Here is a 14583-nt window from a genome sequence, read left to right as displayed (position 1 = left end):
TTTTATTGATTTATTAATTTTATATTTCATATACTTTTTCAGTTTAGGTGTTAGGTCTATGACCATATTCTTAATTTACTGTTATAATCTAGAATTGTTTTTAATAGAATTCCTATTAAAAATGGTTGATTGTCAATTCATAATCTCCAAATTAACAAATTTCATAATAATGTCTTGATAATAATTAAGTAATGGTTTCTAATAACTCATTTTGAAATCAAAACAAATGTGTTTGTACAATTAGAACAGACAGATAGTACAGACAGTATTGAGATAGAAGACCCCATATTTATAATATTAACATTTATAATTTTTATATGGGTTCCAAAACATAACTTTTATGGAATCTGACTTTTTATGATGTTTCAGTGATTGAATCTCTCTTGAATTTAATTATTACAAGGCATGTAGTGCTTTAAATTGTTGTTTCTGGCTTGTTCTTTTTTTCCTAAATAAATATATAAAAATATTGAGTTACAAAATAGAAGATGGAATCTAGTCAAGTGTTTAGTTTTAGAATGTAATAAAAATATAGATATAAAATTAATGTATTTTATTTAAATTACAATTGTAACTAATAAATTAATGTATTTCATTGTTGGTTTTCTTTATTTATTCCTCATATTTGTGCTTGATGTCTTTCCATAATTTCTGAAAGCAAAGAAAAATAATATTATTATAAGACATAGTTGTTACACATTTTTATGTTCTGTTTGTTTTTTTTTTTTCGGTTCACCATTTTTAAAAAAGGTGACCATTTTCAGTCATTTCATTCTTTAAATTAATTAATATGATTGAAATAATTTTTATAAATTATCCTAGTATCAAATAACTGACTATATTATAAAACTTGGAATTGCAAGACCTCTATGCAAAAATGTATATGTACACACAAAATGAATACTTTTAATTTTAACAGTTGGCCACATAAAATTCATTATAACACTATTTGGTTGGTTTACAGTTTACACACAAGTGACTTTTAAAAGTAGCTGTCCAAACATATTTAGTAGTTAAGCTCTTTGATAAACTCAGGATGGACGACCAAAAAGGCAAAAAGTCTTCAATTCTGTGTTTAAATTTGTAATTAGTGAGGTTTTAGAAGAGGGAAAATATGAATATAAATGAAATATAGATTGAAATATATTAAAATTTAGTTAACTACTTATCAACTTAGAACGTGTAAACCAACCATAAGGATTAACTTAGGCATTAAACACATTAAAATATTTCTGAATAAGTAATAAGGTTATATAGTTGACCACTAAAAAATTTGGGGTAATTAAAAACTACACATATTGCTGCTAGATTGTTGTTTCTTGTATAAATTAAGACCCTTATAATCCTCTAATAATCTAATTAATTGAAGAGTAATAGAAAAATACAAATTACATAACAATTTACTTACTCCCTTGTTGATGCTTTCAAAAATCGTAACGGAGGCGAGGTCGAAAGCTCTCTCAAAGAAGAAAGCGCCTCCTGCTACAGCCAAAGCAAATGTAGATGTTCTTTTGAAAACATAGCGATTCAGCGTTGAAAACAGGGACATTTTTGTAATTTTCTTCGATGCCTTCGAAGTAAAATTCAATATCCCGAAATGAAATGTCAAAGTGTCAAATATTCTGAAGATAAAAATCTCAGAGGAATAAACCTATAGAGTCTCAGAGGAATAAACCCTCAGAGCAATAAACCTATAGAGTTCTTATATCGAGACAGAACAAAATACATATTTCTAATCTACTTACTCTTATGGCTGGTTCACACTTTGATTAGTGCGAGTGCAGGTGATGAGTAGTACTACGTGTGGACAGCGACTGTTTAGTGCGAGTGTTTAGTAGGCTGTGTAGTAAAGTGAATAGAAGCGTATTCTATTTTTTTGCGAGTGGACTGCGAGTAGCCACGTCCCGCGCGCCCTCCCTTCCCCCTCACTCGCAGCGTGCCTGCACTCGCACTAATCACCTGCACTCGCAGTCAATTGGACACTACTCGCACTACACACCTGCACTCGCACTAATCACCTGCACTCGCAGTCAATTGGACACTACTCGCACTACACACCTGCACTCGCACTAATCACCTGCACTCACACTAATCAAAGTGTGAACCAGCCATTATGGCTGGTTCACACTTTGATTAGTGCGAGTGCAGGTGATGAGTAGTACTACGTGTGGACAGCGACTGTTTAGTGCGAGTGTTTAGTAGGCTGTGTAGTAAAGTGAATAGAAGCGTGTTCTATTTTTTTGCGAGTGGACTGCGAGTAGCCACGTCCCGCGCGCCCTCCCTTCCCCCTCACTCGCAGCGTGCCTGCACTCGCACTAATCAGCGGCACTCGCAGTCAATTGGACACTACTCGCACTACACACCTGCACTCGCACTAATCACCTGCACTCGCAGTCAATTGGACACTACTCGCACTACACACCTGAACTCGCACTAAACACCTGCACTCACACTAATCAAAGTGTGAACCAGCCATAAGTCAATAACAGCATAAGTCAGATTGAGATAGCGATAGAGTATCTGCACTGTCTTCAAACGTAGCGCGCCGGCAGTCAGTTTGTTTTCCAACCAGCTGGTGGGCTCAGTGCGTCAAGTGTTTTTAACGAAATATTTAGAAAATATAAAGTGTATAGTGTTTCTTTTTATTTGTCAGTGTGCTAAAATGACTATTGTATGTTTAGCTACCGGCTATTACTAGTCGAATGGGAGTTTTGGATGAAAACAATGAAAAAATATCTTTCCATCGGTAAGTGATTTTCAGCAAATTGATAAATATTTATGTTCTAACCCTATTTGAAGGTTTTATCAAGCACTTTTTTATAAGTTTATGTTGTAACTGTAACATTTACCCACTTTATGGGGTTGTGGAATACAAAAGAATTAAATAATTTTTAAAAAATGTCACAATATTATCAAGTTTGGCATTTTGTTTACCACCGTAGTGTTGTAACACATCTAGCGTATATTATCGATTTATGACAAAAAATCTATTTCATATTAACGTTGATTTATTTATTTTGTTTCTTATATCAGATTTATATGTAGTTGTTGTAGCAAATAATTGATGTAAATTTTCTACAGCAGGAAAATAAAAAATACCACGTGGTTGTTTTATTTGACTTATCTGTTTAGTTTGTTGTTTCTCTTTTAGATTATTAATAAATTCATTTTGTTTTAGATTTCCAGAGCTAAATAAGAAATTGGTATAAAACATGAGACGTGTAGATTGGACGCCGTCGAAATTTGCTAGATTGTGTTCACTGCATTTCGAGCCTGCGTGATAACAAGATGGATACTCTAGAAAAATTGTGCAATCTTACGCTTACGTTTTTTTTGTTCCTTTAGATAATAAATACATTTGTGTGTGAGTGAATTTTTATTTGGAAATTTTTTTACACATTTACTATTAATGTGTAACTATGTGAAAATTAAACGGTTGATTAAATGACAGTTCTCATAGATGAGAAACTACTATTGAAATACATACTTAATATACATGCGTTTTCAAAGAAAAACCCGCATAGTTCCCATTCCTGTGGGATTTACGGGATCAAAAGTAATGTTTCCAAATTTCATTGTAATCGGTTTAGTAGTATTCGCGTGAAAGAGTAACAAACATCCATCCTCACAAACTTTCGCTTTATTAGTAGGATGTAAGGAAAATGTTTTCTTTAAAACTGTCCTTTTATGAACTTGTTAAAATTCATGCTGACTGTGCCTTTCTCCTCACTCCTTTAACTTTATTGATCTTTATTTTAAATTATGTAGTAATATTTAAAGTTTTAAAATTTATTTTAAAATATACTAGCTTTCCGCCCGCGTTTTTAAAGAAAATCCCGCACAGTTCCCGTTCACGTGGGATTTCCGGTATAAAACCTATCCTATGTGTGTATGTACAAAATTTCATTGTAATCGGTTCAGCAGTGAAAGAGAAAGTTATCCATTCTCGCATAATTTCGCATTTATTATATTCGTAGGATTAAACAAATAATGTATTCAACTGAAATTTATGATTAATTTTGTTTTTTTTTTATTATTTATTATTTCACGAAACCGTAAATGCAAAATGCATTCACGATTTTATCGATTGAAGCACATCCCATCACTATCACCTTCTATCTATCTAAATACGTACCTATAGTAAAAATGGTGCCATGACTATGTTGAAACGTAGCTTGTAGTCTATAGCTATCTCATTCTTTCTTACGACGTTTTCTTTAGATAGAAAGAAACAAATATATGTAAATTGTATACGCTCGATACAAGTACTCTATAGGTTTATTCCTCTGAGTATAGAGTACTTGTATCGAGCGTATACAATTTACATATATTTGTTTCTCTCTATCTAAAGAAAACGTCGTAAGAAAGAATGAGATAGCTATAGACTACAAGCTACGTTTCAACATAGTCATGGCACCATTTTTACTATAGGTACGTATTTAGATAGATAGAAGGTGATAGTGATGGGATGTGCTTCAATCGATAAAATCGTGAATGCATTTTGCATTTACGGTTTCGTGAAATAATAAATAATAAAAAAAAACAAAATTAATCATAAATTTCAGTTGAATACATTATTTGTTTAATCCTACGAATATAATAAATGCGAAATTATGCGAGAATGGATAACTTTCTCTTTCACTGCTGAACCGATTACAATGAAATTTTGTACATACACACATAGGATAGGTTTTATACCGGAAATCCCACGTGAACGGGAACTGTGCGGGATTTTCTTTAAAAACGCGGGCGGAAAGCTAGTATATTTTAAAATAAATTTTAAAACTTGAAATATAACTACATAATTTACAGTGCGACACAAAAGAGATGAAAATAAATGAGGGCGCCACCGTCGCTCATATAGCAACACTGATACTGCGACGCAAGCGATCTTGATACTATAGAATAAAAATCCAAAAATCTATATAATATAATCTAAAATAAATACCGCGATTTAAACCGTTATAATTGTTTCATTGTAGCAATAGTGTAAAATATTTAAGACAAAAATACATTAGTATTTTAATTGACCTACCTAGGTCAAATTTTACTTAAATGTATTTGGAATTAGTTATTTTATAAAAATCGGTCAAGTGTTTAGACTGCAGAGGCGCACATAGAATCAAACATACAAACAAACAAGCATACATGCAGCTCAAACACATTACCCTCTTTCTGGGTCCGTCGGGTAGAAAAAAACAAGGCGATTTGAAAACCACATATTTTTATTTTTTTTGTAGATAAATTTTGTACATTAATATAATTCATCAAAATTTAAATATTCTACTCCTTCAAAGGACTGATCATCAATCTGTTTCGAAGTACTGGCAAGAGGGTACGCGGCATCTTCAGTATCTGTAAATATGATACAGTAAATATGATTTTTTTTCTTATGGTTTGATTGATTAATAGATAGATAGCTGTATGAAAACAGTTATCACTATACTATGTAGTAAAATCTAAACTAGGTACTTTATTTGAGGCTGGTTGGATTGGATATAACTTCTTGACTCAAATTGTGCTGGTCGCACTATAAAAACTAGTTTTTGTTTACATACAAATAACCTCAAATTAAATTGCGAAAACGTAATAATCGCCATACATACATACATTAAACACTCGTCACTAATGGAATATTCTATTTTACGTAGTACTGAGCAAAAATAAATGGAATCTCACCGGTATATTCTGATGTACGTTTGTAAACGTTTTCCAAATCAGTCAATAAATTTCCAGCTTGAAATTCGGACAAACACCGAATAAAAACTTTATACACCACATCACGGACACCGCTACGTTTAACCTTTTTCATGATGACTCCTTTTTTATTTAAATTTCTTGTTCTAAATAACAATTTTATCTCAATAATTCTCCACTTCACGAAAAAAACAAAAAATTTTTATTCAACTTGACAGCTACATTGCCAATTCAGGGTTGCCAGGTAATGAAAAACGAATTAGTTCCAAAATAATTAATTTCATCTCTTTTATGTCGTACTATAAAAGAAAGATCAATAAAGTTAAAGGAGTGAGGAGAAAGGCACAGTCAGCATGAATTTTAACAAGTTCATAAAAGGACAGTCTTATAGAAAACATTTTCCTTGCATCCTACTAATAAAGCGAAAGTTTGTGAGGATGGATGTTTGTTACTCTTTCACGCGAATACTACTAAACCGATTACAATGAAATTTGGAAAAATTACTTTTGATCCCGTAAATCCCACAGGAATGAGAACTAGGCGGGTTTTTCTTTGAAAACGCATGTATATTAAGTATGTATTTCAATAGTAGTTTCTCATCTATGAGAACTGTCATTTAATCAACCGTTTAATTTTCACATAGTTACACATTAATAGTAAATGTGTAAAAAAATTTCCAAATAAAAATTCACTCACACACAAATGTATTTATTATCTAAAGGAACAAAATAAACGTAAGCGTAAGATTGCACAATTCTTCTAGAGTATCCATCTTGTTATCACGCAGGCTCGAAATGCAGTGAACACAATCTAGCAAATTTCGACGGCGTCCAATCTACACGTCTCATGTTTTATACCAATTTCTTATTTAGCTCTGGAAATCTAAAACAAAATGAATTTATTAATAATCTAAAAGAGAAACAACAAACTAAACAGATAAGTCAAATAAAACAACCACGTGGTATTTTTTATTTTCCTGCTGTAGAAAATTTACATCAATTATTTGCTACAACAACTACATATAAATCTGATATAAGAAACAAAATAAATAAATCAACGTTAATATGAAATAGATTTTTTGTCATAAATCGATAATATACGCTAGATGTGTTACAACACTACGGTGGTAAACAAAATGCCAAACTTGATAATATTGTGACATTTTTTAAAAATTATTTAATTCTTTTGTATTCCACAACCCCATAAAGTGGGTAAATGTTACAGTTACAACATAAACTTATAAAAAAGTGCTTGATAAAACCTTCAAATAGGGTTAGAACATAAATATTTATCAATTTGCTGAAAATCACTTACCGATGGAAAGATATTTTTTCATTGTTTTCATCCAAAACTCCCATTCGACTAGTAATAGCCGGTAGCTAAACATACAATAGTCATTTTAGCACACTGACAAATAAAAAGAAACACTATACACTTTATATTTTCTAAATATTTCGTTAAAAACACTTGACGCACTGAGCCCACCAGCTGGTTGGAAAACAAACTGACTGCCGGCGCGCTACGTTTGAAGACAGTGCAGATACTCTATCGCTATCTCAATCTGACTTATGCTGTTATTGACTAAGAGTAAGTAGATTAGAAAATATGTATTTTGTTCTGTCTCAATATAAGAACTCTATAGGTTTATTCTGAGCTCGGAGCAATTAACTAGCCTGGAGAAGTAACAATTAATTGAACGTTTCTTATATAGTGGCTCTCTTTTATTCAATACCCTTATTATTGCGATAGAAAGAGACAACACACTATTATCTGCTTGGCATTCAAATCCACATGTAGCCACTTTTTGCTCTAAAAAGGTAGTGCTTGACACTTTATCGAATACTAAAATATCGATAAATAAAAAAATTAAGATATAAAATTGCTTGAAGATAATTTAAGATTCGTTTAATTTTGAATTATGGATAGGTAATTCCAAATTTTAAGATTCTTTTAATTTGGAATTATTCATTTACGATGCGTATTGACTGCCTTGCATTGTATGGTAGTGGTATTTATAAAAAATATTATTAGGTATTTCGGTTTAGGTTGTTTTTATGGTTTCGTAAAAATGTACGTATTTTTTCCTGTTTTCATAGATTCATTCATAGAATTATACCTATGGAACCCTTCGTGCGCGAATCTGACTTCCACTTGGTTGATCTTTTTACAAATCAATAGTCGTATCCTACTAATATTATAAAAGCAAAAATATATAAGAACTAGAGGTCCGCCCCGGCTTTCCCGTGGTACATATTTCGCAATAAAAGGTAGCCTATGTCCTTTCTCGGGTATCAAAATATCTCCATACCAAATTTCATGCAAATTGGTTCAGTAGTTTAGGCGTGATTGAGTAACAGACAGACAGACAGAGTTACTTTCGCATTTATAATATTAGTATGGATGGACATTTGATACTCTTTCACGTAAAAACTACTGAATGAGTTTTTATGGAACTTTACAATTATATAGTTTAAACATCAGAATAACATATAGGCTACAATTTACCGCGGGAAAATAACTCATTCCCACAGGAAAAAATTGGTAAAAGTTTAAAATAAATTGCTTCAAATAAAACAAATAAACATTTATTTTTTTAACAACATTTTATTTCGACACTTAATTACCAAATTACAATATTTATTATTTAAAATAGATGCCACCTTAAACTTGTCGCACAGCATCTTTGCAAAGCACTTTACTTTTCTTCCCGTCTGATTAGAAATGATTTGAACAAGGCCGAGAATGTTTTGAAGGCTTCCAATTTTCCCTGTGCTATAGCTTTAACCCAAACATCTTTTAATTGTTCTCAAGCCAGAAACCTGCAAATAACAATAAAACCCATACTTAAATAACTTTTTTCTCCTAACCTATTTGATTTAAAGCAGTCGTTGTCAAAGTACCTTAGCAAAGTACGTATATTTGAATATTTCGTTTCTATTAAAGTATCGATAATTGCACAACACTATGGAAATAATATTTTGCATTTTCTCTCAAAAATAAGCTAATTATGATTTCATTTAAATGATCAAGGGTAGATAAAACATAGATGATTTAGAAAATAACGCAAATTCACTGATTTTTATTACAATTAGCCAAAAATTGATCTAAATCACTAACCTGTGAAATGACAAATTTCTATCTTCGTCCGATTTCACATTACTACGGCTTTTACAGCCGTAAGCAACACAAGCCATGTTATCTTTAGTTAATTGTCTTTTCATAAAATAACAAATTAAACTAAAACACTCGTTTTTCACTTCAAACAAAATAATTAAAATAACCAAGCGATGATCACCAGACTGGTGATCAAAACAAATTGAAATGGGCCATGTCATTTCAAACTGTCGAACTGACATATATCTGTTCTCTTTTTTCGCATGACATTTTGCCATAAGCCAAAAAGGCCAAACTAGTGCTTTATTGTTCAATTAATTGTTACTTCTCCAGGCTTGATAATTGCTCCGAGATTCTGAGGGTTTATTCCTCTGAGATAAAAATTAAAATGTCAATGTCTGTTGTGGTCTTTAGTCTATTATTTGAAACACAGACAATAATTACCATAGACAAAAGTATTAAATGAAAATATTGTAGAATGAATCATAGAATGTCTTTTAAAATTTTATTGTAATGATGATGCAATTAGTACTATGAGATTCATTACATAGATAAATATTTAAAAAAATATACCTATTACTGTTCTTATTTTGGTCTACAGCAAGTCTACAGTTATGTTTCAAGACATGATTTTTAATTAATCGTTATTTTCTCATAATAAGATCCAAGGTCCCTACATATATTTACTATAGGATTATTATTATTCATCATAAATGAAGAATGGGAACGTACATAATAAGGGAAAGAAGAAAAATTAAAACACTTCATTTATTATGGGCAAAATATATCATCTATTTACATTTTAAAATGCTGGTATGAACAATATATCTTATAAATTAATATGAGTACCAAATAGAAGATAATGAACTTCATACAAGTTAGACCGGTCCCGCTTTATTTGCAATTTTAATCCATAATAAAAACAAGCACATACAAAAGAGTATTTAATTAAATAATAAAATGCATTTACATAAGTGTCAAATGTTTCCAACTGTACGTTGATAGTTTGGAATGGAAGAAGAAAATATAATAAAAATGAAAGCAATATAAAAGTGCAATAGCTCTAGGTTTTGGCAATTCATAATGGTGGATAAGTAAAATATTAGAAGAGTTGTTGCATAACTTATTAATGTTTTATAAGATTAGACATAAAAATACACATTTCATAACATATTCAATCAATTTGGTTTATTACACATTCTAGACAATAAATTTTATACTTTGCCAATTTTAAATAAAAAAATATAAATATGATCTCACTTTATTATACACTGGATTCAAAGTATAAACTTGTTATTTTGTTAGAGATTATATTATTAGGTCCCTGGTAAAACTGGCATTCAAACCAACCAAATAAAGAACTTATGTTACATGTTTAAATATAATACTTTCATAAAACAATAAGTTTTTAATACTACTATTGTTCTAATTTTCTCTATGTGATGACACTAGTTAATAGCATGTACTGAACAATACAAATTGGAATAATATTAAAATAATTTTAAAATTAATTAATGGTATACATTTATACAACATTTCTCGACACATGACACTCCATCACATAAATTTCGATAATGGGAATACATTCATACTGTAACTATGCATTCAATATCTTAATGTAATATTTGGAGTCCAAGATTCCATGTCTTACATGCCCTAAACCATGAGAGTGTGCAACCCAGCTCTACATCTATTGTCGATTAAATAATATCTAAATACAGAACAGACTTGGCTAAAATAAAATATTTCATTTTATTCTTAAGAGATCAACAAATACCAAGATTAAAAATTCACTAGAAATTAAAAAAATAAAACCTTTTGTAGCAACACTTCATGATTCTATATGCATTTGAAGGTTTATTCATTGGTAAACATTACATGGCCAAACTACCAGTCCTGCTAGGGTTGTGCAACATCTCAACATTTGAGCATTATAAAGCGACATCCCTGGCTTAGTGCCAATGTGTGCAGACACTAGCAACATTTCTTTTTTGTTCTGTGACTCTTCTTTAGATGTACTGTATCATTTGCTGTGATATTTTGTCTTTCCTTCATTTCCAATTTCGATCTTAGTACCTGAAATTGACAATTTTAATAAATAACATGCACAATCAACAACAACATCAACAAATTTTCTTACACTGTTTTTTTTAACAAACTCCCAAAGCTAAGGGACAAAGGTTTGTTTACTTCATCAATCTATAAAAAGATTTTAACTACACACATGTTAGCTTTAATGTATCATGTTCTCTCCAGAGCTTTTTTCTTTTCATACATACAGTAATCAAAGATACTTATATATAGCCAAATAAATGAAAAGTATAATAAGATTACATAACATGTGATATACACAATTAGAAGCCATACAAGTGAACCAAAGTTAAATTAGGTCTAGGCAACACCTACTCATATTTTATAAGACATTATTTTGTTGAAATTTGTCTCAAAAATATTGTTATTGTAAGTAGTATATTTTTTTTTTATGAAACATAATTTAGGTTCACATTCAATAATTAATTTTGTAGGCTTTTAAAAATGAAATGAATTAAATTATCCTCTTATTGTGCTTGGATTGAATAGTTTTACATTTGTCACAGAGATTAATAATTTTCCTTAAATGTAAATTAGTGATCAACTATATGTATAGGCCCCAAGTTTAGTAAACAGCGCTGCATAATTCCTCATTCATACATATGTAATTAAAAGGTATCTATTCTTTGTATAAAACCTTACCATTTTAGTGATGGTAAGAAACATTTCTTCAACATTAATATTCTCCTTAGCACTGGTCTCAAACAGTGGTATGTTCATTTGATTTGCAAACCTTTGGGCATCTTCTGTTACAACCACTTTTCTTGATGGACAATCATTTTTATTACCAACTGAAAAAAAGCAGACATAACATTATAATTAAATTATAAAATTAATTGATAGGAGAATATACAAGTATTCAGACATAAGAAAAGAAAAGCTCATCAATAAATAAGATAAATGGCTTTATAAACAAGAAACTTTTGCAAATAGATATTTAATTTGGACTATACAATACCAATGAGAAAATAAATCATAGTTCCGGAACCTAAATCTGATTAAAACGCTTTACTGCAGTTAATATCGCTTTTAAACAGATTCAAGCGCCACCATACATATTAACTAACTTGACTAAATATTGCAAATTTAAAACCAAACTTAAATCAAATGATAAAAGTCATGAGTAATTAATAAAATTAGAGGAAAATTAACTTCATTGTTAATGTTATCTTAAAGCATTTTTTTGTGTAGGTTTATCAATTTGTGGAAACAACACAATGCTTTAGTTTTTTTTTCAAACCAATATTTGGTAAATGAATTTTTTCAACATATCTTACAGCTTAACTTTATGCATTATATTAACAAGATTTTCAATACAAATAATTTCTAGACACCTTACCTAGAACTTTATTAACAACATCACAATTCTGTTCAATTTCATGGAGCCACCTTTTGACATTAGCAAAAGACTCCCCATTAGTGACATCGTACACAACAATGACACCGTGAGTTCCTCTGTAATATGTGCTTGTGATCGTTCTAAATCTCTCCTGGCCTGCAGTATCCCATATCTGAAGCTTTACACGCTCACCATTTACATCTAAAGTTCTTATTTTGAAATCGACACCGATGGTTGTAATATAACTACCAGAGAACGTATTGTCGGCGAAACGCAGGAGGAGACAACTCTTGCCAACACCTAAAACACAGAGCAATTATTCCAATCATCATTTCCTCTGAGAGTATATCAACTTCAATATCATCAGAACACATAGGCCTCGCCCACTCACCACTGTCACCGATAATCAGTAGTTTGAAGAGATGATCAAACTCGCGCGCCATTTTAAAGCATAAACGGGCACTGCTTTAATCGGTCATGTGTTTATTGATATCTTTAGTAATAAAATAATAACCGTTCCTTGCAAATTAATAGTCAAACGCATGCCGTAAAACGTTACGCTTGCGTCACTTTACGAATCGTCCGCCATTATTTTGCCCACTGCCCAGTTGTCTGTGACATAGTAGTTAATACCATGGTTAATACCAAAAAGTATAGACTAAAAAAGACTTATGATTTATATTTTTTTTTATAAGCAACGAGGCAATTGGTGAAATTTTAAGTTTATTAATTAAGATTTGAAAGACTTACTTAATATTTTAAACCACTAAAAGAGATATTTTATATTGAGAGCATTGGTTTAATGCTCTAAGGTTAGTTTTCTCAAATTAATAGAGTTCACCGATTGTCAAAGCATATTCGAGTAAAGTCTGGCCAGCTAAAGCTGAACCCAGTAAAGGGCGGCAAATTTAAAAAATATGGACGGTAACATCGGCTTTAGTAGGAAAAAAACATTTTGATACTTTTGATATTCATAAAGGTGATCATAGTATATAGGTACATTATGTACACAACACAGCAGGATTTAAACGTTATTAAAGCAAATGATTCGAACCGTTTTCAACAAAACTAACAACTAACTTCGCAGAAACGCCATGATGACATTCCATGTGTGTCCATGTGGCCGCTACAAAAAACACTGGGTTCAGCTTTGGCTGGCCAGACTCTACTCATTATGTATATTCTATACTCAAAGACTACAGAATATAGAAAGGATCAAAGAGCTTGTATCTTCTTGCAAAAAGCTTAAAAAAAATATTCTGTCAGTGTCATAAATGACATCATACAACATTGAAGCAATTAGCAAATCTATTTTTTCGAATGAATCCGTGTTATCTTTAGGTGTGGGCTAGTGAAGGTTTTCTTGAAATTGCAAACAATGTCGGCCACTTTAAAACCGTATTTAACGGCGGTTCGCCATACTCTCACATCTGCTATGTGTTTAGATCATTTTTCATCACAAGTTGTTGAAAGATATAATAAACCGGAGGTAGAGGTTGGTACAAGCAAAGAATTGTTATTGAATCCAGTCATCATTTCACGGAATGCCAATGAGAAAGTGCTCATTGAATCATCGATCAATTCAATACGAATAAGCATAATGATTAAACAAGCCGATGAAATTGAAAAGATTTTGTGTAAAAAGTTTATGCGCTTTATGATGATGAGAGCGGAAAACTTTATCGTCCTGCGACGGAAACCGGTAGATGGATATCATATCAGTTTCCTTATTACGAATTTCCATACAGAGCAAATGTACAAACATAAACTCGTTGATTTTGTTATATACTTTATGGAAGAGATTGATAAGGAAATAAGTGAAATGAAATTAGCTGTCAACGCCCGCGCAAGAATTTGCTCAGAAGAATTTTTAAAGAGATTTTAAGAATAGGATAATCTTTCTTCAGTTAGCTATATGTGATGTTCATACAATTCCAAATTTGTATTACTTTATAATAAGGGTGAGAAATTAGGATATCTGCATTTTATTTTGTTATATTTTATCTCTCCATATAATTTTATAAATAAGTGACTCATAGGTATTATCAAATACAGCAGAAGTGTCGAAAGTGTAAATTTTGCTTGGAAATTGTGTTTAATAAAATAGAGTGAATAAAAATGTTATCATGTATCCAGTATTACACAGAAATATTCATAAATAAATTTAATTCATTATACATTACTATGAAAATGACTGATAATATCATTGCAGAAAGCTTTGGGTTTATGTTGTAACATGTCTGCGGTGGTAGATCCATGACTTGAACCTTGTTTGCATTTTCTTATATCTTAGCAAGTATGTAATAAACTTAAATTATAATAAATCTTTATCTTATAAGAAA

At 31.0% G+C, this 14583-nt stretch overlaps 3 protein-coding genes across 3 annotated transcripts; 1 reads left to right on the top strand and 2 right to left on the bottom strand.

The window, feature by feature from the left end:
• Positions 1-538: 538 nt before the first annotated feature.
• Positions 539-1628, bottom strand: ox (ubiquinol-cytochrome C reductase complex subunit oxen). The gene is made up of 2 exons (XM_089708609.1): positions 1409-1628; positions 539-651 (listed from the first exon to the last, which is right to left on the bottom strand). The coding sequence occupies exons 1-2, from the start codon at positions 1547-1549 to the stop codon at positions 613-615; spliced, it is 180 nt and encodes a 59-aa protein (XP_089564735.1). The 5' UTR covers positions 1550-1628; the 3' UTR covers positions 539-612.
• An 8114-nt stretch (positions 1629-9742) lies between these two features.
• Rab35 (RAS oncogene family member Rab35) lies at positions 9743-12858 on the bottom strand. Its single transcript, XM_089708506.1, has 4 exons — positions 12633-12858; positions 12242-12541; positions 11545-11693; positions 9743-10887 (listed from the first exon to the last, which is right to left on the bottom strand). Exons 1-4 carry the CDS (start codon positions 12682-12684, stop codon positions 10786-10788), a joined length of 603 nt encoding a protein of 200 aa, XP_089564632.1. The 5' UTR covers positions 12685-12858; the 3' UTR covers positions 9743-10785.
• A 663-nt stretch (positions 12859-13521) lies between these two features.
• On the top strand, positions 13522-14583 carry Arpc4 (Actin-related protein 2/3 complex, subunit 4). The gene has a single exon (XM_089708493.1). The coding sequence runs from the start codon at positions 13620-13622 to the stop codon at positions 14124-14126; it is 507 nt and encodes a 168-aa protein (XP_089564619.1). The 5' UTR covers positions 13522-13619; the 3' UTR covers positions 14127-14583.

This window comes from Colias philodice, chromosome 21 (assembly GCF_061535455.1).
Source record: "Colias philodice isolate Cphi_HAF_F1 chromosome 21, ilColPhil1 Martin Lab GWU primary, whole genome shotgun sequence".
Taxonomy (NCBI): domain Eukaryota; kingdom Metazoa; phylum Arthropoda; class Insecta; order Lepidoptera; family Pieridae; genus Colias; species Colias philodice.
Note: the sequence above shows the minus strand (reverse complement) of the source record. Positions and strands in the feature narration are given on the sequence as shown.

Excerpts from the sequence above, each read along its gene's own strand:
- Rab35 (XM_089708506.1), bottom strand. The coding sequence starts at position 12,684 with ATGGCGCGCGAGTTTGATCATCTCTTCAAACTACTGATTATCGGTGAC. Across the intron at positions 12,542-12,632 it reads ACTGATTATCGGTGACAGTG|GTGTTGGCAAGAGTTGTCTC; the intron begins GTGAGTGGGCGA and ends TCTGTGTTTTAG. Across the intron at positions 11,694-12,241 it reads TGTTGTTAATAAAGTTCTAG|TTGGTAATAAAAATGATTGT; the intron begins GTAAGGTGTCTA and ends GCTTTTTTTCAG.
- ox (XM_089708609.1), bottom strand. The coding sequence starts at position 1,549 with ATGTCCCTGTTTTCAACGCTGAATCGCTATGTTTTCAAAAGAACATCT. Across the intron at positions 652-1,408 it reads TTGAAAGCATCAACAAGGGA|AAATTATGGAAAGACATCAA; the intron begins GTAAGTAAATTG and ends CTTTGCTTTCAG.
- Arpc4 (XM_089708493.1), top strand. The coding sequence starts at position 13,620 with ATGTCGGCCACTTTAAAACCGTATTTAACGGCGGTTCGCCATACTCTC.